General features: G+C 45.8%; 2 protein-coding genes across 3 annotated transcripts in view; one reads left to right on the top strand and one right to left on the bottom strand.

The window, feature by feature from the left end:
* lrp1ab (low density lipoprotein receptor-related protein 1Ab) overlaps window positions 1–19,771 on the bottom strand; it is a 68,072-nt gene that overhangs the window by 10,043 nt on the left and 38,258 nt on the right. For both annotated transcript variants that reach the window (XM_037478926.2, XM_037478927.2), the window contains exons 25-63: window positions 19,284–19,488; window positions 18,959–19,123; window positions 18,599–18,843; window positions 16,569–16,700; window positions 15,428–15,655; window positions 15,138–15,312; window positions 14,772–14,866; window positions 14,496–14,645; window positions 14,277–14,417; window positions 13,994–14,122; window positions 13,768–13,899; window positions 13,521–13,655; window positions 13,305–13,434; window positions 13,080–13,206; window positions 12,482–12,633; window positions 12,243–12,367; window positions 11,679–12,050; window positions 7,939–8,128; window positions 7,552–7,756; window positions 7,269–7,461; window positions 6,673–6,798; window positions 6,458–6,586; window positions 5,968–6,087; window positions 5,706–5,819; window positions 5,405–5,554; window positions 5,186–5,308; window positions 4,915–5,031; window positions 4,675–4,803; window positions 4,408–4,533; window positions 4,155–4,295; window positions 3,798–3,985; window positions 2,843–3,026; window positions 2,613–2,698; window positions 2,397–2,516; window positions 2,094–2,281; window positions 1,764–1,969; window positions 644–832; window positions 331–479; window positions 48–141 (exon numbers count right to left, since the gene is read on the bottom strand). In XM_037478926.2, coding sequence (XP_037334823.2) covers window positions 48–141; window positions 331–479; window positions 644–832; window positions 1,764–1,969; window positions 2,094–2,281; window positions 2,397–2,516; window positions 2,613–2,698; window positions 2,843–3,026; window positions 3,798–3,985; window positions 4,155–4,295; window positions 4,408–4,533; window positions 4,675–4,803; window positions 4,915–5,031; window positions 5,186–5,308; window positions 5,405–5,554; window positions 5,706–5,819; window positions 5,968–6,087; window positions 6,458–6,586; window positions 6,673–6,798; window positions 7,269–7,461; window positions 7,552–7,756; window positions 7,939–8,128; window positions 11,679–12,050; window positions 12,243–12,367; window positions 12,482–12,633; window positions 13,080–13,206; window positions 13,305–13,434; window positions 13,521–13,655; window positions 13,768–13,899; window positions 13,994–14,122; window positions 14,277–14,417; window positions 14,496–14,645; window positions 14,772–14,866; window positions 15,138–15,312; window positions 15,428–15,655; window positions 16,569–16,700; window positions 18,599–18,843; window positions 18,959–19,123; window positions 19,284–19,488 — 6,105 coding nt within the window. The remainder of the gene's footprint in view (window positions 1–47; window positions 142–330; window positions 480–643; window positions 833–1,763; window positions 1,970–2,093; window positions 2,282–2,396; window positions 2,517–2,612; window positions 2,699–2,842; window positions 3,027–3,797; window positions 3,986–4,154; window positions 4,296–4,407; window positions 4,534–4,674; window positions 4,804–4,914; window positions 5,032–5,185; window positions 5,309–5,404; window positions 5,555–5,705; window positions 5,820–5,967; window positions 6,088–6,457; window positions 6,587–6,672; window positions 6,799–7,268; window positions 7,462–7,551; window positions 7,757–7,938; window positions 8,129–11,678; window positions 12,051–12,242; window positions 12,368–12,481; window positions 12,634–13,079; window positions 13,207–13,304; window positions 13,435–13,520; window positions 13,656–13,767; window positions 13,900–13,993; window positions 14,123–14,276; window positions 14,418–14,495; window positions 14,646–14,771; window positions 14,867–15,137; window positions 15,313–15,427; window positions 15,656–16,568; window positions 16,701–18,598; window positions 18,844–18,958; window positions 19,124–19,283; window positions 19,489–19,771) is intronic.
* Window positions 9,470–11,061, top strand: LOC134132816 (delta-type opioid receptor-like). Its single transcript, XM_062565060.1, has one exon. The coding sequence runs from the start codon at window positions 9,901–9,903 to the stop codon at window positions 10,936–10,938; it is 1,038 nt and encodes a 345-aa protein (XP_062421044.1). The 5' UTR covers window positions 9,470–9,900; the 3' UTR covers window positions 10,939–11,061.

Here is a 19,771-nt window from a genome sequence, read left to right as displayed (position 1 = left end):
AACACTTAAGCACCTCTCTGCAGAATTAATCCTCCTCAAACACTCACGGCATTCTGCCGGCTCATCCGACCGGTCGCCGCAGTCGTCCTCCGTGTCACATTTCCACCAGAAAGGAATGCACTTGTCGTTCTTGCATACAAACTACAGCAGGAAGAGGGGAAACGAATCAAAGGGATGAAAGGACACGACACCGGAGCTCAGCGGGAGCCAGGGTACTGAATCGATGCCTGGCAGCTAGCCGGCTGCCAACAGACAATGTACAAGGCACACAAGACACAGTGTGAACATCAACTTCAGTCAACATTGACGGTGTCTCCACGGCCTCCTCACCTGGCTGGCCGTGCAGTTGGACATGCAAGTGCGCTGATCATTGGCCAGGTAGAAGTTGGTGGGACATGCACACGTGTAGCCCCCTCCGGGGGAGAGGAGGCAGAGGTTACTGCAGCCGCCGTTGTTGGTCTGGCACGGGTGGTTGAGCACTGGGAAACAGACGGAAAGATGGAATCAAACAAGGTTTGAATTGAATTGACACGGCATACAAAGTATTTCCAAATCTTCTTTCGTGGACTAAACTTTAGTTGTTAAACACATCGAAACAGACCAGGTGAGATTGAACAAATATGATTAAAGAAGAGGCTTTTACCCTGGGGCTGGCGGTAGGGATGGTAAATGTGGATGTCCATGGGCCGATGCAAGGTGCTTATGAGGGTGGTCTTGTTGGTACCCAGAGACTTATGAGCCCTGTTGATGGACTTTGTCTCCCAGTCGGTCCAGTAGATGTGTTCTTCAAACAGAGTCATTGCAAAGATGTGGGGGATGTCTTGGCTGAGAACTGAGAAGCAACAGACAAACATTAAACCACATTGTTAGTTGTAGTATATCTGTCGTGCTAAAGGTTTCCCCACTCGTTCAATTTTACGTCAAATAGAAAAAAAAATGTATTTCTTTCACATTTGTTCAAATCTTTCTGCTCCATGACGCTCATCGTTAACACCACGCTTTACCAAACAACTACACTAGTGTTTAATAAAGTAAATAAGAGAAACTGGCATATTAACCTTGCATTCATAAAACAAGGTATCATCAATTTAAGCAAGTCAAGCGTGTCTCATGTCGCTGCTGTGTCCTAAAGAGAAACCGTTGGGACATCTTGTTCTGTTAGAGCAGAGCCAATCTACCCCCGTCTTACATCATCTGTGTGTTGGGTAATGGTCCTTATGCCTCATTAAGCTTTTTGTTGCACCTTTTCTGTTCCTACTTCTGGTCATTTCATTTGTTTACTCCCGATGTTTGAGGCTCATGGAAATACACTATTACTTTCTGTTGTAAAACCCAGCGGCCCAGATACATCACACACGCATGGATTGGCACCAGCAAGAAGACGCAAAATAAACACACACACACAGGTTTAAAACCCCTTGTCACAAGATGACCGTGGTTCCAGTATTGATAACAAGCGAAGGGCTTAAATGAACTAAAATGTTATAATGTGATGGAATCATCTGGTGGAACAGCGATATGGGTCAGATTAGCATGAAGCTCTCGTTGGTCCCTGATCTGAAATCAATCGAACACACCAAGTCGTTTTCTGCAAACACTCACGGGGCGAATTGGTGTTCGTACTGTATATCAAAGGATGTCTGAACAACTCCCCGGACAAGCTGCTGGAGGACTAACACCACCAGCAAGCACAAGGCTGTCGGATACTCCATCGTATCCTTTTGAATAAACGGTAGTTGTCTGGATGGGAGCTGTTCCACTACCTGTGTGTCTGTTGGTGCCATCGAGGCTGGCGAACTCAATGTAGTCCTCTCTGGCATCAGCCCAGTATATCCGGTCATTTATGAAGTCCAGGGTCAGTCCATTGGGCCACGTGATCTTATCCTCGACGATGACACTTCTGTTGGTGCCGTCCATCCCGATTCTCCCAATGTGAGGGTTGTCACCCCAGTCGGACCAATACAGGTATCTAACCAGCGGGGCGTAAAGGTAGCGTTAAAAGTTTCCGTGGTGACTCTAAATTACATTTGCTTTAAATTAAAAAAAAAAAAAATAGCTGGATGAGAATGTTTTGATAGCCATGTGCTGCTCACCCATAGCGGACATCCACAGCCACAGCTCGAGGTTCCCTCAGGCCATTGTTGACCAGCACTGTCCGGTAGGCCCCATTGAGTTTGGACACCTCGATTGTGTCCCGGCCTTTGTCGCACCAGTACAAGTTCAAGCCAACCCAATCCACTGCCAAGCCATCCGGGTTGCTCAGGGAGGTCCGGTGCAAAACCTGCCACGTCAGATGGACACAGAGTCAAGACATTCACGCAACTTTCAGAAAAAGGAGTAAATAGGATTATGAATCTGTTGGCTGGCTTGAAACGGGGCAAAATTTCGTCACTGACCTCTATGTTGCTGCCATTCATAAGCATGCGTCGGATCATGCTGCCCTGAGTGGTCACATCTGTCCAGTAGATCATCTGCTCTGCGTAGTGGAAGTCCAGTGCCACAGCATTATTCAGACCCTGGAGCAGAAGTAGGTACAGTTTGAGCAGTGTGAACAATAAGAGCTTCACCTTGTTGTGTTTCAGCAGGTCAAACTGCAATAAGGGGTGTCTCACCTGTTTTATAAGAGTGTAGTTGGATCCATCCAGATTGAGTTTTCTCAGGTAGTATCGGTTAGCAAAGATCAAGTAGGGCTCCTCTTCTACAAAAAAAAAAAAGAATACCAGCCGGTAAGCATTTGAGCCCCGGGTCGACTTGGCTATGAGTAACCAGCAGAAAGTGAAACCCACGAGCAGGACTCGTCAGAAATGTCAGAAATGACATGTAATGTAATGTAATGACTCACCCGACGTGGACTTGCAGATGGTGGGGTCAATGGGGCTGAGTTCAAAGCCATCCACGCAGAGACAGTGGAAGCTGCCGTGTGTGTTGATGCAGCGCTGAGAACAGGGGTAGGTGGTTGTGCACTCATCTATATCCACACATGTCTTCCCATCACGCTTAAGCTGGAAACCAGGATGGCACCTGCACTGAAGGGGCCATGAGCACAGGAAATATGTCAAAATCTCATCAGCTGCAGGTCCTGGCCCTTTTAGTCCGGAGCCCTTAGGAGGACCTGCCGCTGCCAAAACAGTTTACCCATTAGTGGAGTGGTATTAATATCTCAACACTGTCCTGTTGCTGATATCAAGGAAAGCTGCATAAGTTGCCATGAATCTTATTTTCAAAAATACATTTGCAACAGAGAGCCTGGATGAAAAACATGCTGAGATTCAATGTGTTTGTCAAATACATTACTAATCAAATGTGAAAATCTGCGTTAGTAAAGAACACAAACACTCAATCGCACCAAATCACACTCCTTATGGGGGGATTTGAAGGCTGTTAAGCACAAAGCACTGGAAACTACAATCAAGTAATGTTGCACAAACATTGCATCACCTACATGTAGTCCTGAACAGCACAAAAGGGAAACTCTGGGTTCAAAAATCATTCTTTATGATTCTTAAGCCAAGCTTTGACCACAACCTCACCACAGACTAAGGAGTTCACTTAGAGTTCAAGCCGTTCTAAAAACGGCCTTCTGGGAATGGAGCCAGAACATGTTTTTTACTTAACTGCATAACTGAACTGAGTGTTTTCCAACCAGGTCCTCCTTCACTAACCCATAACAGTACACATTCAATTTGTTTGTGAGTTAACGGTGTGCCTATTAGACATATCATTTATTGTATAAAGTCATTTGGTTTGCCTTATTTGCTCTTAAGGAAAATATTCAAATTAACAATCAGACAACTTACCTTGAAGCCAATCTTGAGGTCATCGCAAAGCTGCGAGCAGCCACTCAGCTTACTGTGGAGGCACTCGTTGATGAAGCAGTTGAGTTCATCAGAGCCGTCACCGCAGTCATCATTGCGGTCACACAGCAGAGTCTCGTTCAGACACTTCCCATTACGGCACACGAAGGCCGACTCATTACACGCCCTCTCTGGAATCATAGGCGAGCGGCAAGTTGCATTAGTGTCACTTCGAAAGAGAGACGCGTCTTTGGCACGTCTGGAGAAGGGGTTTATTTATGACTCACAGGTTATTTACTTGGTAGAGGAATTCAAGTTATAAACCCATTTAAAAGAGGAAATTCTGAGTATTGTTTCTACCGGAGTCAGTGCAGCGAGGGTTCTTCGGCGCCTCGTCCGAGCCGTCCTGACAGTCCAACTCGCCGTCGCACTCCCATTTCTTCTGGTTGAGGCAGCGGCCGTTGGCACAGCGGAACTCATCTGGGCCACATGTTGGGTACTCTGCACCACAAAAAGCTGTCTAATCAGTAACTAATCGCAGAAAACCTTTTCCTTTGTGGAGTTGGATTTTCAAACGCATCTCTCATCCCGGGTCGCAGTGTCACACGCTCACCACATTCCGGGGATTCGTCCGAGCCATCGGAGCAGTCGATGTCATGATCGCACACAAAGTGCTTTGGGATACACTGTCGGTTCTGGCACACAAACTCATTCTCATCACAGGTGTTGTTGGTGTACACTGGAAGTGGAAAATAACACTCTTTGGTTAATGGACATGGATCTTTGTTGTCGGAGTTTGTCTTTTTTGTTTTTCTGTTCAATCCCAACACCAAGAAGACAGGTTTTTCCCATTGAGTTATTTGGAAATTGTCCCACTCACTGCAGCCGGCCTTGACGCTCTCATCCGCTCCATCGGGACAGTCTTTGTCTCCATCACACTTCCAGCGTTGAGGCACGCACATGTGGGAGCCAGGACACTGGAAAGCCTCAGGGCTGCAAGTCTTCGATTCTGTGACATTAATTATTGGAAATGTATATGATGATGTCAGGAAATCTCACGCATACGAGGTGATGCTTGCACTTGGGATGGGAAAAAGTCCCTTCATAATATGTTACTTACTGCATTTCTGGTCCTCATCAGAACGATCTCCACAGTCATCAGCGCCGTCACACACCCAGTGGCTGGAAATGCAGCGATGGTTCCCACATTCAAACTGGGTGGATGTACAAAATTTGTCTGCGGAGGAGAAATGAATTAATTTACCCCGAAAACGGAATATACAATATACAATATTCCGACAATGGAATATAAGAAAAAAAGGATTGTTTTCCTATTATACATTGCATTATTATACAAAAAGAATTACTAGAGGACAACTTTGTTGACTGACCACAGTGTGTCTCATCCGCTCCGTTTTCACAGTCATTCTCCTTGTCACAGGTCCAGCTCATTGGAATGCAGCGGCCACTGGGACAAGCAAAGAAGTTGACTGGACATTTGAGCTTCCTTTTATCTGCAAGAACACAGAAAAAAAAAAAAAACAATCTATAACATCTAACAATTTTATAAAAACTCTGAAAGCATTTTGAAAGAAAACAAAGCACCCAACCTGGGCAGGTTCTCTCATCTGAATAGTCTCCACAATCATTGTTGCCGTCACACACCCATGAGGGCAGATAACACAGCGTTGTTTTCTCACAGCTCTGGAAGGAAACTCCTTTCACTCCCAGGCGGAAGAAACGAGAGCAATCGGTGGGTTCTGAGAATAATGGAGAAAAAAAAGATCTATTTAGAAAATTTTCCACTATCTGATGCCATTATTGTTAAAGTTATTGTATATTATTATATTGTTATTATTGTCTTTTAACTTTATTCATTCTTTTTTTAAATCATCAGGGTATATTACTTACGGCAGTTCATTTCATCACTAGCATCCTCACAGTTGACCACCTGGTCGCAGCGGCTGAAGTTGGAAATACAGCTTCCATCTTTACACTGGAACTCCCCCACTTTGCACAGGGTCACTGCAGGACGCAAGCGCCAATTTCATTTTATGTAATCAAAATCTTTGCAGGGTTGGGTGTAATAAATATAATTCCAGGCTGACATCTCTCAAAACCGTAGTGATTTTTCATTGAGCTGCAGCTATAAAAGTGGACATAAATTGCTTACTGTTGCAGGGCAGTTCATCCGAGTGGTCACCACAGTCATCCGTGCCATCGCACCAGAACTGGTGGCCAATGCATCGGCCATTCATACAACGCCTGTAGCCTTTCTTACAAATTCGATTGGCTGCAAAGGAACAGCAGTTGATTCGAGTTGGCTCATGTCCAGAGTATTTTTTTTTTTGTGCATACGATCAATACGATACTAAAAATAACATTATTTTACACATCAAACCAATAAACTATGCATCAAACAGACTACTTTTCATCTTTTAGCTCCAATCTTAGATTACTTTCCTAACTTGTAAATTGCCACTCAGCTATTCTTATCAGCCCTGTTCGCTAACCTAATGATCTAATAAAATGTATGGTCAATTTGACCTCATTCTAAATTGCTTTAATTATAACCATCCGCTAGCTATCTGAACAGTACCAAATATGAACGTTGATCTCTGAAAGTGATAATTCATCAACTAATAGTCCCTTAAAAAACTCACCACAATAGGACTGCTTCTCATCAGACTTGTCCTTGCAGTGCGCCATGCCATCACAGGTCAGGCTGTAGTTGATGCAGTCGCCGTTTCCACACTCAAAGTCATCCACACTTCCGCAGGACACATTCAGCGCTGGTGACGTACAAACAGTCAACGTTCAGCAATGTTCAACATTTAATCAGGAGGTGTATTTCAAAATGATGAAAACACTCTCTTACAGGAGCAGGTGTTGTCCTCTAGGAGTTGTCTGTCACCGCGGCAACTGCAGTTAACCCGTCCGTCAGATGTGGGCAGACACAGGTCTTGACAGCCTCCGTTATTTGATCGGCAAGGAGAAAACTCACCTGAGGAGGATACAACGCAGGAGGGTTAGTTAGTAGTTACATGTCCTTGTGGAGAGAATACGAGCAGAAAACCCAACGCTATGTGATATATAATGAAACGCAGTTTTACTATGGTGTGCACAAACCCCAAGTGTAACTTAGACGACAACTTTAATGAAGTTCATTGTAAAAGATAACAAACCTACTCATGATAGTGCCTTGCTGAGGCTAAATGTTTACTTTAGCTTGTTCGCATGCTAGGATTTACTAGGTCAAAAAGTGCATCCAAGGCTGAGGAGAATTATGCATGTTATCCAAAAGGGATGAATGCCTCACGAGTTTTCATGGAAATCCATTGCTTGTTGTATTTCAGTCTGAGCCAAGAGGGGGCGACTGACTCGCCACTACCTTGAACTAAAAACAGCGCGATCGTGTGTTCGAGAGGAGCAACGTGCACAGACTTTACAGCTCGCTCAGTAATGAATACTTACAGCCGTTGGTGTCGTTAGCCACAGCCACAATGCCCATTGGCTGCTGAGGGATGTCGGCACGCAGGACTTTCATGTCACTTCCTGTGTACTTGTCGGCCCTGAGGACGGCCCTCCTCACCCAGTCAGTCCAGAAGATGTAGTCTCCATACACAGCCAGGCCGAACGGATGCACGGGCTCATTCTTCAACAAGACCTGCGGCGGGAATATTTACGCATCATCTCACAGAACTCCGTCCAAGGGGCCTCGATGCAGCCAGAGACAAAGCGTAAGAGGCCGTCTTACGTAACGGCTGCTTCCATCATATTCGCAGCGTTCAATCTTGTCCAGCGTAGCGTCAGAGAAGTAGAGTTTCTCCGCACGGTGATCTATGGCCAGTCCGTTGGGAGTTTTAATGTTACTACCGATGATCGCGAGCACGTTGGCTCCATTCAGAGAGGCCCTCATGATGCTTGGAGCCTGCTCATTCCAGTTGGTCCAGAACATAATACTGTCGTGGCAGGAGACACAAGAAAAGCATATTGACGCACAGTGGGAGCTCTTAAAGAATGTGCTGGATTATTAAATGTCACAGTTAGCTGAACTAAAAATGGATCTAGTGTTCAAAAGAAACTAAAAAAGGAACCAGGCTGTGACAGTGCATGGCACAGAGTTGTGATATCAATGACTCACTCCTGACACTCGTCCAGCACAAAGGCTCGGGGGTGGTCCTCTCCAGACATGGTGACCACAGTGTTGCGATTGTAGGCCACAGAGCGGCTCTGGTCCACAGTGTGGCGAGTGATGGTTGAGGTTGTGTAGCTGGTCCAGTAGAGCGTATCCCATCCACGGTGGTACGCCAGGCCCTCAACTGACCCTACATCTGTAGAGCAAAGAAGGAAGACGTCTTTAATTGTTATGAATAGCATTGACTTGTTATTGGGAACTTTAATGACGAACTTCAGTTAGGATTCAACAAATCATTAAACCCTGTTATAGTTTTAGTAAAAAAAGAAAAATGAGGAAGAAGGCATAAAGAACATGTAATGGTAGTAGCACCATACAGAGCAGAGAATGAGACACACTAGCGGTCTCTGAAGAGAGAGTTTAAAGAGTCAGTATCATCCTGTTAATTCATGCCTGGCTGGCTGCACAAACGATTACAGATCATTCACAGTGACTTCTAGTTCTAGGAAAAAAACTGTTACTGAAACGCTTGAGTCACTAAAGGAACATGGGCCAGAGTAAAAAAAATAGTAAAAATCAATGATGAACTTGAGAGCCATTTTCATCATGGAAAAAGACAATGTACTGCAGCCTTAAGGGATCCAAGATGTGCATCCACCTGTTCTTGGTCACCTGGCAACCAAATTTACGGCCACTTACCGAGTACAATAAAACCCCAAACACTCCACTCAACTGTTTGCCCTTTGTTGAAAGGCATTCAATAGCTCTTTCAAATGAGTGACAAAGTGCCATAATCTACATTACTGAGAAATATTTTGTAATACCTTGTTAACTAAAACAAATGCAACTGAACAACCGTCTATGGGTCAAATAGGAAGTCGGGCACACAGAGTCACTTTTTTCTGTTTTTCATCCACAATAATCAGGTCCTCCAAAGAGCTACTCCAGTGTCGCTTGATTTGAGGAAACTAATAAAACCAGTATGCCCAAGGTAGTATAATGTAATGCAAAAAACCTCCGTATCCCCTCCCCCTTCCGACATTAGCTCAGCCGCAGGTCACCGTGCAAACAGTGGTAAAAACATGCTCTAAACATGTTGAGTCTTTTTGACCGGCTCAGGAGAAGAGTAGCAATCAAAGTGAGAGAGAAATGCGCATCTTTTTTTTAACTGTTCATTTTTATGACGTCGTGATCGTTTACTGCTTCAACGAGTCGTGTGAATCGTTCAGTAACTCTTCTGCTGGGGACATCTACGAGATTGCTCGTCCCCTCAAAATGGACGAGATGCCTCCCGTCGCGGTCGCCACTTAGCATCGAGTAGCATTGACTGCTTTTAAAGTGGAATGGCAGATGGCAACCGCTGGGATGAATTGGTCTCTTGACCGGTTTCAAGAAATCCATACAGTCACAGAGTAATCGCTGCAATGACTTCTCTACGCCTTTTCTTTTTCCTTGGATTATGAAGGACGTGCTGATGCAGCCGTGGAAAATCCGATTTGCAAGGACTGCTCTGAAAGGTCACGTATAACTGTTTTTTTTCCTCAAGTCAAACTGGTTAACAAAGTGTAGTTATAATTATTTTAATAAAGGAGGAGGGGGAGACAACTGGTGGAACATATTTTTGGTCACATTTGGGATTCAACCAGACACGGAGGGACACGAAGGGACGAGGAGGACGTTACGACTCGACTCTCTCTGAGCACTTTGGGACTGTAAACCTCCTTGAAGACAAAGTCAACTGACGAATGCGATGTTCACTACTTAGCTAATAACTGCCATCATGAGAGTACACGCTGACTTAATGGAGTGTGGTCATACACGATTGACGATACATGATTAATACAATTGAATGATTATGGGCTGGAGCAAAGAGATGCTTCACCCAGACACAGCGGGAACATGCTGCTCTGGTGGTTAACATTTACAGGCCATTAGATGAATGACTCAATAGACTCTTAGTGTGAACGCATGGCTACTTTGAGGCAGCACGTGAACAGCAGCGGCGTCGTCGAAATGAACGCCGCGGACGAGGCTTCGATCAAGGCTTGGGTTCCCATCCTGGACGGACTCATTCTAGTGACGGGTTTGGTGGGTCAAACCCTGGTCATCATCATTCTCACGCGCAGGAGGAGGAAGAGGAGTCAACCCCCTCACGGCACAGACACCCTGCTGCTGAGCCTGAGTGCTGCGGACCTGCTGCTGCTGCTCCACCTGCCTTTCCACACCTCTGCCATCACCCTGGGCTTCTGGCCCTTCGGCGGCTTTATGTGCAAGGCCATCAGCTTCCTGGGCGTGGCCTGCTCCGCTGCCTCCGTCTTCACCCTGGCAGCTTTGGCTGTGACACGTTACCTTACGGTGGTACACCCCACCTGGGCGTACCGGTCGAGAATGCACCGCCACGTTAAGCTGACGGTCGCCCTACTGTGGGTACCTGCCTCGGGCTTGGCGGCGCCGCAGTTTGCCTTCCGCACGGTCACCGCCTCCAGCGCGGTGTACTGCTTCGCCTTCCTGTCCGACGTCAGCCAGCTGGTCTACGGCATTGCCCTCTTCCTGTTCGGCTTCGCTCTACCCCTGAGTATCATTGTACTAATGTATGCCAAGATCTACTGTTTTCTCAGACATGCGCGACTGCTGGGGAACGCTCCCCAGCTGGAGCGCTACCAGAGCCAGGTCACTCACACTTCAGCTCTCCTGGTCCTGGTCTTCACTCTGCTCTGGCTGCCCTCCTATGCACTCATGTTCTCCTTCATTGGAGGGGCCGTAATGGGCTCACCTGGACACAAAGCTATTGCAATCCTGGCCAGACTGTTGGCATCCTCAGCAGCAGTGGTAAACCCGGTACTCTACGGTTTAATGTCTCAGAAGTTTCGACAAGACTTACTGGAGCTAGGGAGGAAACGGTGGGAATGGTGCAGAAACTGTCTGATTGGTTGCCCAGATGTGATGGGCAGGGACATGGTAGAGCGCTTTGAACTGGACACAACTTTAGAAAGAAGCCAAAACTGACTCCAAGATAAAACATTACACTGTTGTGTATTAAATAAGGTAAAAAAAAAACTCTTCATGTCTGAACTAAAAATCATAATAAAATGTGTGATAATATGAAGTCTAATGGGAAACCAATGTAGTTCTCTTAGTCCTCAGTTGCGGTAAACTGACCTAAAATCGGAATGAAATACTAAAACAAACAATCTCTCTCTCAAACTGTTCAAAACAACATCAATAAACAAACTAACCTCAGGCGCTTTAGTTGTTTTCCTAACTTTCTTTGTCAGAATTCTTGATTGGTAGTGGTGCTTGCTAACAGCTTTGGGTTGAGAGTCTTTAATCGCAATGCTCCTGGATGGAATTCAACAACCGTCTCTTGAATCAGGGAATGAGTGTGGGATTTTTAAAAAGACATGGTTTTCAGTGTCAAAACGCGCAAAACGACAGCGAGCGTGCCTTTGCTTTTGTGTGTGAAAGTGCGCCTTCTTGTCAAGTGGCAGCCCTAAGTGTTGCCAATCCCCTCAAGTTGTGAAGCTGCAGCTGTGTGTACATGCAGCGGATCCTTCCAAGTGCTTGTGTGTTGTCAAAACGAGTGATGAGTTGCCGTTTATAGTGAAGTGTACGGTGACAACATTCAACTATCAATGTACAGGACACCGACGCTGCTGAAATGCATGCAGAAACAGCGGAGTGGAGGGAAAACGTCTCGGTGCGAAGTAATGAGTGACGCAGTGAGCCATCGATGACTCCGTACTTACTGTCCACCACGATCTTGCGGTCCGTGCCATCATCGTTGATCTGCTGGATGTTGCCGAAGTGGATATCGCTGAAGAAGATGCGGTTGGCTCCTTTCCCTCCACCGCCATGGTAGTCGTAGCTGAGGGCGATGACGTTCTTCATGTGTTCGGGGTCCTCGAACGGCTTTATCGGCGCGTTGAGGTTCGTCTCATCCGACAGGTGGATGCTCTTCAGGATGGTGCGCTCCGAGTACAGCAGGTAGCCGTCGTAGTCGCGGCACCCGCGGTTGTCCTCCGCCAGCATGCCGTGGGCGCAGGCGCAGGTGCGCTGCCCGTTGCCGCGGAATAGACACAGCTGCTCGCAGCCGCCGTTGTCTTTGCAGACGTTGGTGCCTGAGGGGAGCGGCGTTTCGTGAGGCGTGATGTTAAGTACAAATCAGGAGCCTTGTTCAACTTCAATTTTCTCGATTCGAGATCTTTGTCGGACGGATCAGGAAAAAAAAAAAAAAAAAAGAACGCTCTTGTTGGGTGTGTGTGGGTGTGTTTGGGGGTGTTCAGGTCAAGGTGCTTAGCGCTTGTTCCTACCTTGCTGCCTGGCCCTGTTGAAAACTTTGATGTCTTTCAGCTGTACACCGATGCCAGTCCTTAGCTGCACCGCATCTGTAGCGTTGTCTTTGTTGCCTCTCTTAATGGAACCATTGGCGTGAGTTCTAAACGAGAGGCGGCAAAACTGAATAAATTAACAGCAAGGTATAATATGAACATATTGCACATAAGATTGCTCAATGGTTGTTTTTATGTAATTAAATAACCTCTGAACTTACCGGTCACTCCAATAGATGAATTCCTCAAAAACAGACACAGCAAACATGTCCATGTTGTTGTTAGCCAGCACCAGCTCCCTGTTCTCTCCCGTCTCCAGGTTGATTCGCTCGATCTTGTCTGTCCTGGCATCGCACCAATACAGCATACCCCCCTGCAAAGACCAAGCGTCAATTAAATAATAAATAACAAAGCAAAAGTGACCTGGCATGCCAGTACACTGCTAATTCATAGAAACAGCAGATGGGATGCAATAAATGTAATGACACCTTCAGCTTGTTCATCATAGTTCAAGATGCAGAACATGCAAAGCCCACCAATTTTTTGAAAACAGAAATTATCAAAAGAAACTGAACTTGTGCTTTTCTTTTTTGGCGTCATAACTGTGTTCTATTGCACTAAATCTATTTTTGTAGCCGTGATTGTGTGCTTTCCGTAGAAGGGCAGGGCTGTATATGCTGCAGTGAAAGGGTGCAGGGAGTAAAACGTGTCAGCAAAGCTAAAACGCCCAGAAACAGCTTGGTGGCCCACGGGGTTAATAATGACAACTGAGTTTAACGATGTCCTCCTGAATGCTATGGTGTCAATTGTGGTCCACACCTCGTAGTCGACTGAGATTCCGTTGGGCCAACTGATGCTCACGTTGACCAAGACCATCCTCTGGGAGCCATCCAACCGAGAGCGCTCAATACGAGGGTACTGACCCCATTCAGTCCAGAACAGATAGCTGCAAAAAAAATAAAAAATAATAATATATATTTAAAATCACCATCAATCCATGCAAGTAACTGAAGGCCGAATTTAACTGTTGCCAGGGAGACTTACCCTTTCACTGGGTGAACAGTGATGGCTCTAGGCTTGTCCAGGCCCTGGGAAATGACCACATAGCGGAAGGAGCCATTCAGCCGAGCCACCTCGATCACGTCAAAGCCCTGGTCAGTCCAGTAAATATTTCCTATAAGAGAGAACAGAGACGCAAATGAGCTATGTCGTCCTGGACCATATGACTCGTATAGGATTTCCATTCTGTCATGACTAGACCTGCAATCCAGTCGACTGTGATGCCCTCCACCCTGCCAATGCCGTTGGTGACGACATCTTCTCTCCAGGTCTGATCTCTCTTAGCCCTGCTGATGGTGCTCAGGCCCATGTCCACCCAGTAGATGGTGTCGTTCTCTGAAAACAAAGAAGCCTTTTGTGTCAACCTCTGAATGCTCACTTCAGTGACATAGTGACAGCTTCAAAATGTCACTCAAGCAGTGTCCTCCGGTCAACCGCTGTCACTCACCGGCGTGGAAGTCTATGCCAACGGCGAGAGAGGTGCCAGACACGGGCACCAAGGCGTCAGATTTGTCTGCCGGGTCGAGCGGAATTCCTCTAATTCCCTCGTGAACAGAGTAAAGAAGGAAGGAGTCCATTCCTGCTCAGAGACAGCACACAATGCACTTTTGTTTTTTGGGGTCTCGCCGAACTCCTACAGCATGTGTGACTGTGGCTCTGGAGTGTGGTCTTACCTTCACAGGACTGCTGTCCTGTCTTGAGGCTGTATCCAGCGGTGCACATGCAGGCCCTGGTTGTTGGTGAGGTGGGCAGACACAGTTGGGAGCAGTCTCCGTTGTTGTTACTGCACAGGTTGATACCCGCTAGAGGAAGAAGAGTGGATCCGTGAGGTGCAAAAGGTTCTTTGCTAGTTTGATGCTCAATAGAGCATTGATATGTTACATTGAAGTCTCAAGTGAATTTATTCTAGATGGGATTTCCAACTATTCCTAAATACGTGCGATCAATGTTTCTTACCTTTCTGCACATCCTCGTCGTAAATCCTCATGTGCATCATAGGGGAGGTGTTGTTACGCAATACCTTCCAATTTCCTCCGTCCGACTTGTCACATGTTCCAATCTGGTCGGTTCCCTGGTCTGCCCACCACATCTTGTCTCCTACAGTGTGGGGAATTGATTAGTATTTTTGATTTTGGTAAGCATGTAAACAGTAGGTTATCATTTTGTTCAACATACCCATAATAGCCAGCGCAGTAGCCTTGATAAGTTTGCCTCTAACACCTTCAAGGATTTCCAGTTTTGTCCCATCCAGATGACAGCGGCTAATGGTGCCGTTTCCTGAGCTGATCCAGTAGAGCTGCTCTTTTTCATAGTCTATGGACAGGCCTGAGTGGAACACATCACAATGCTATTATAGAAATGCAGCCCTGATAGGCTTAATCTGTGCTTTTACACCACAGAGTTAAATATACATCTCATATTATTTTGCTGGCAGTTGTCAGTTACGCTCACCCACTGGTCCTTTTTGATCGATGAAAAGTACGGTGCTGTTACTACCATCCATGTTAGCCATGCTTATGTTGTCGCCATCAGTCCAGTACAGCTTCCTGAGGACAGATATTAACGTTATGAAACATGAAGAACAGCAAAGATCCATCTTGTTAAGAAGAGCTGTGCTCTACTTCAGAAAAAGAGGGGGCACCAAATGAGGGAAACTTATGAAAATTTATGAGAGAGACAACGTAGTGGTAAAATAAATGCCAAAAATGAAAGAGAGACTTAGTCAGTGAGTGAAAAAAAGAAAAAGAAAAAGAGCATTAGCAAGAGATTCTACATCTTGATCTGAATGCCGTCCCAACTACTGGAAACATAACTCACCCCAGTAGAGGATGCAGCACCAAAGAGTGGGGCTTGTCTAATCCCTGGATGACGGCATTCTTGAACGATCCATCGAGCCTGGCCACATTGATCTGCTTCTTATTGGCGTCATAGCTGGTCCAGAAGAGGTTTCTGGACACCCAGTCCACTGCCAGCCCGTGAGCATTAGGAAGGTCTGTCAGAATCACAACGGAACAGTTAGCGTTTCAGACAGATACAGCAAGTTGTAGCTATCCATTGATATCAAGGCAAAGAATTGCAATGAATAATAATCCTGTTATTGTTCTTACCAGCAGCCACAACAGTCTCCACCCCGGTGCCATTAATGAAAGCTCTCTTGATCGTCTGTGTTCGAACATCTGACCAGTAGATGCGATGCTCCACAGCGTCAAAGTCCACCACGGTCACGTTGTCGATGTCCGGCACGGTGAAGGAGATGATGTAATTGTAGTAGGGGTTGTCAATGTCTACACCCCGGATCTCGATCTGCCGAGCATATAGAAGGAACTTGCGGGATTCTGTGAGGAAGAAAGGAAAAAAACGGCGTTGCATTTTTAAGAATTATATAATATTTACATATTTTACACATTTATATCCTTATATTCATATATATGTTATATGGGTGAAGAGAAAAAATGCTTTTTTCAAACAAGCCAATGTATAAAGCTCCTGTTCTTGTAAATATTTATAGATGGGTCAGAATTAAGCACAAGCACATTGAGATTGAAAGTTAGGTGAAGTTTAGTCTTTTTCTCACTTCACATGGGACACAATCAAAGGGGCGGAGCTAGATGGATCCCAAGAGACAGAAGCTCAAGAGGGTCAAACTAACTAGTCAGTAGCATGTTGCTCCTGTTGAAGCTTGACTACCTCCTTAAGAGATGGAAGGTGGAGATAACAAATGACTCCTTCCCGGGCCAAAATATCATCCAGCTTGCCACATGAAAATTCCTGTGTGATGGGTAATGCATCACATTCCCTCTAATCCAATTACTCTTCAATCTACAATGCTGATATGAGGATTGTTCTGTAGAATGCATTACCTTTAGAGGGACACATGCACACAAACTCCCACAGCTAACCCTCAAAATCCCACCGGAACCCACTCATTCAAGTCACACATTGATAAATGAAGACCTCAGGCACATCACTTGTCACAGCCTTGTAAATGGAACAAAATGCAAGTGAGAGTGAAGAAGGCAGAGTGGCACAAGCAGTGAAAAAGTCATTAGATCTTTTATCATAAGGGATGACAGTTAATGACAATGCTGTTGTCCTCTGGAACTGAACTGTGAAAAAAAACCTTCCTTCCTTTCCTGCTCCTTGATGACATTGATTATAAATGGCAGCTTCTCGTAAACACACTACAACTATTGTTAACTTTAAGAGAAGAGAAAAGGTCCGTCAGTGTTGGTGAGGATCTGTGCTTACCTTTGCAGGTGCGTTTGTCAGGCTGAAGCTTCATAAGGTGAGGGCAAGCACAGGAGAAGGTCTGGTTGAAGTTGATGAGACACAGGTGAGAGCAAGGGCCTTTCCCATCACTAGTGGCACACGGGTTAGGAGCTGCAAGAAAGAATGAGAGGAAAAAGACAGGCAGGATGTGTTTATTTTAAAGGCTCAAACTATGTTCTAAATATAAATATTTATGTTTAATAAGCATCTCTCTAAAATGAACAAAATTAGACCAGCAAACAATCTAATGTGAGAAGCTGATTCCAGTTGATTGAATGTCACTCAACGAACACCCAAATAAAGAGCGAGTGTAGAAAAATACTTAGTGGTCAAAAAGAGTTTTTGCAAAGGGAGGTTTTTAACTGAGTGAAATGTTGATCATACAAGGTCAGACTTTATTGTTTATGGTTTGGCTACCCGGCTTCTTGCACCATCACTGTCATCAACAAAGTTGCAGATTTCAATCAACAATTCTGTGAAATTTTCTCTTTTCTTGGCTCCACTTTCAGGAGCCATTGCCTCTCTGCTGCCAAACCCCACTTTAGCCATTGGCTACAAGGAAGGCATCAAAGCGACAGTTCAACAGAATAAATGCAGATCTTTTTGTCATCTTGGCGACCATTTGAACCTCAAGACCAACATGTGACAATTTAGGTTTATTTTTCCTATTCAGCCGGTGGGAAATGTCAAACAGGGATGCGAATAGTTTGATCCGCGAGGCTGCAGGAGATTTCCAAATTGCTGCCAGTGTGAGGACACCGCCCGTCTCACGGCTCTGAAAGGTCAACTGTCTTTTTGGGGGGGGGGGGGGAGTCGTGAATCAACGCGGTCGGCAATGAACTGTGAGCTTCTCACTCTTCTCCTTGTAGTGAAAGCCAAACTCAGTCGGCAAGGGTTGAGTCGGAGATGTGGAGTAAGTCTCTCTCTCTCTGTCTGTCTATATATATATATATATTAGGGCTGTCAAAAATAGCGCGTTAACGGCGTTAATCAGCTGTTTGTTGTTAATTACGTCAATTTTTTTGACGCATTTCACGCATGCGCAGTGTGACAAATTATTCAGGTCAGTAAAGTGCCTCTTCCTCTAGGGAATGCACTTCATCCTATACAACACATTACTGCCACCTGCAGGCATATGTCAGGACGTCAGGTTCAGCAAGTCGTTTGCGCCAGAGACCCGCACCCCCCCCCCCCTCCCCGTTCTCGCGCAGCAAAACAGAGAAAAAAAGCTCCGCCCAGCAGAGCTTGGCTAAGAGCAGCGCTGAGGTAGAGGACCATCGGAGAGACCCGTAATACTGTTCTGAAACATGCGGAGGAAGGGAAGCCAATGCGATCTAAATCCTCCCAGGTATGGGAATATTTCACACTGAAATGGGGGGTGGTAGCGGATTTCTTTGCAGCGCCAGTCGTTCTAATCGCCGCGCTCGACTTCAAGGTGTAACCTTTATTATTGTTCGGTCTGAAACGGCGCGCCCAGTGACGGGTGGTGCAGCAATATTGTTGTTCGGGTGGAAATCGGGAGAAAGGTCGGTCCGGGAGATTTTCGGGAGGGGCTTTGAAACATCGGGAGGGTTGACATGTCTGGTCATGTCTGGTCATCGCAGCCCTGAACCATCAGGAGCACAAACTCACAGCAGAGTGGGATAAACTGCAGAGGCTCGAGACCCTTCTAGAGCCATGCAGGGAAATCAGTCTGTGACTTATCAAATAACATTGCTTTGATTATTTTCTGAAATGAATTAAAAAATCAAATATCAATAACATGTATTTATGTAAAAAATAATAATGATGATAATAATGATAATTATGTATCTGTGTCCTGTTATTTATCTTTAGTATGGATTTCAGAAAGAAAAAATGGTTAGGATTCAGGTGTGATTAATCATGATTAATCCACTGAAAATTCTGATTAATTTGATTAAAATTTTTAATCATTTGACAGCCCTAATATATATATATATATATATGAGAGGGTGTTATTTCCGGTGCATTTGGTGTTTTGGACCTACCCTGCGGTTGTCTGGACGGGTGATAGACCTGCAAGTCAAAGGGCTGTGTGTTGGTGCGCTGTACTACGGTGACGTTGTGTCCTGTCCATTTGTTGGCTTTGGCCAAAGTGTTGGTCCTCCAGTCGGTCCAGTAGACCTCTCCTCCATACATGGTGACGGCAAAGGGGTGGGACAGATACTCATGACCCCGCAACACTTCAATCAGCCCAGAGCCATCGTACATAGCGGAGTAGATCGCATCGGATCTGGAGGAGGATTAAGGCAGAGTTGTATAGTTTACATATCATGTGAATTAGCTTAAGTGAATGCATGATGCTCGTGTCACTAAATAAACAGGCCAAGTGCTTTGGAAGCACTTACCTTGCGTCGATCCAGACAATGCGTCTCTCCATGTAGTCCACAGTGAGACCGTTGGGCCAGCCGCCACTGCCCGTTTCCCTGTGGATGGTGCGTCGGCCTTCACCGCTCATAGATGCTGCCTCAATCCTGGGCAGGCTGGCATCCCAGTCTGTCCAAAACAGAATCCTGCAAACAGAAAGTCAATTATTGCGAGTAAGAATTTTGCCCACAGCAGGAATACAGCCTAAGCTAAAAAAGGGTAGATTCACTGGAGATTCCATTAACTGTGGATTTTCTGAGAGGGCGGTAAACACCTTTGGCAGGTCTCTAGATCTATGCTTCTTACCCATCACGGGGATCTAGCGCGATGGCCCTCGGGTGCTCCACCTCCCCAGCCAGCAAGGTGGTTCTCATGGTCCCATCCAGCTTGGCAACCTCGATCTGGTCCAGATTGCTCTCAACCCAGTAGATGTTTCCCGCTATCCAGTCCACGGCCAGGCCCTCTGGGGTGGCCAGTCCATACTGGATCACCACTTCGAAACTAGTCATGGCTGAAGGGAAAACAGAGAGAAAGAGGGTCTTAAAACAAGGACGGGGTTCAGCCGTCGTGTTTTTGATAACCGAACAGCAAGCTGGAGAGTAGACGATAAATAGCAAGCACACATGGTTCACTTCAAAAGATAATACAGCCCTGACAAACATTAAATTGTTTAGAATTCTCTACTCTGTGTTGTCCAGTGTGGCTCCGACCAGCGGTTTCTTCCTAACCCCACTTCTAAGAATATAAACACAAGCCCCGCCCACCCCCACTCCACTCCACTCTTTTTTAGTTTT

This window comes from Pungitius pungitius, chromosome 1 (assembly GCF_949316345.1).
Source record: "Pungitius pungitius chromosome 1, fPunPun2.1, whole genome shotgun sequence".
Lineage (NCBI taxonomy): Eukaryota > Metazoa > Chordata > Actinopteri > Perciformes > Gasterosteidae > Pungitius > Pungitius pungitius.
This window is presented reverse-complemented; position numbering and strand designations above follow the sequence as displayed.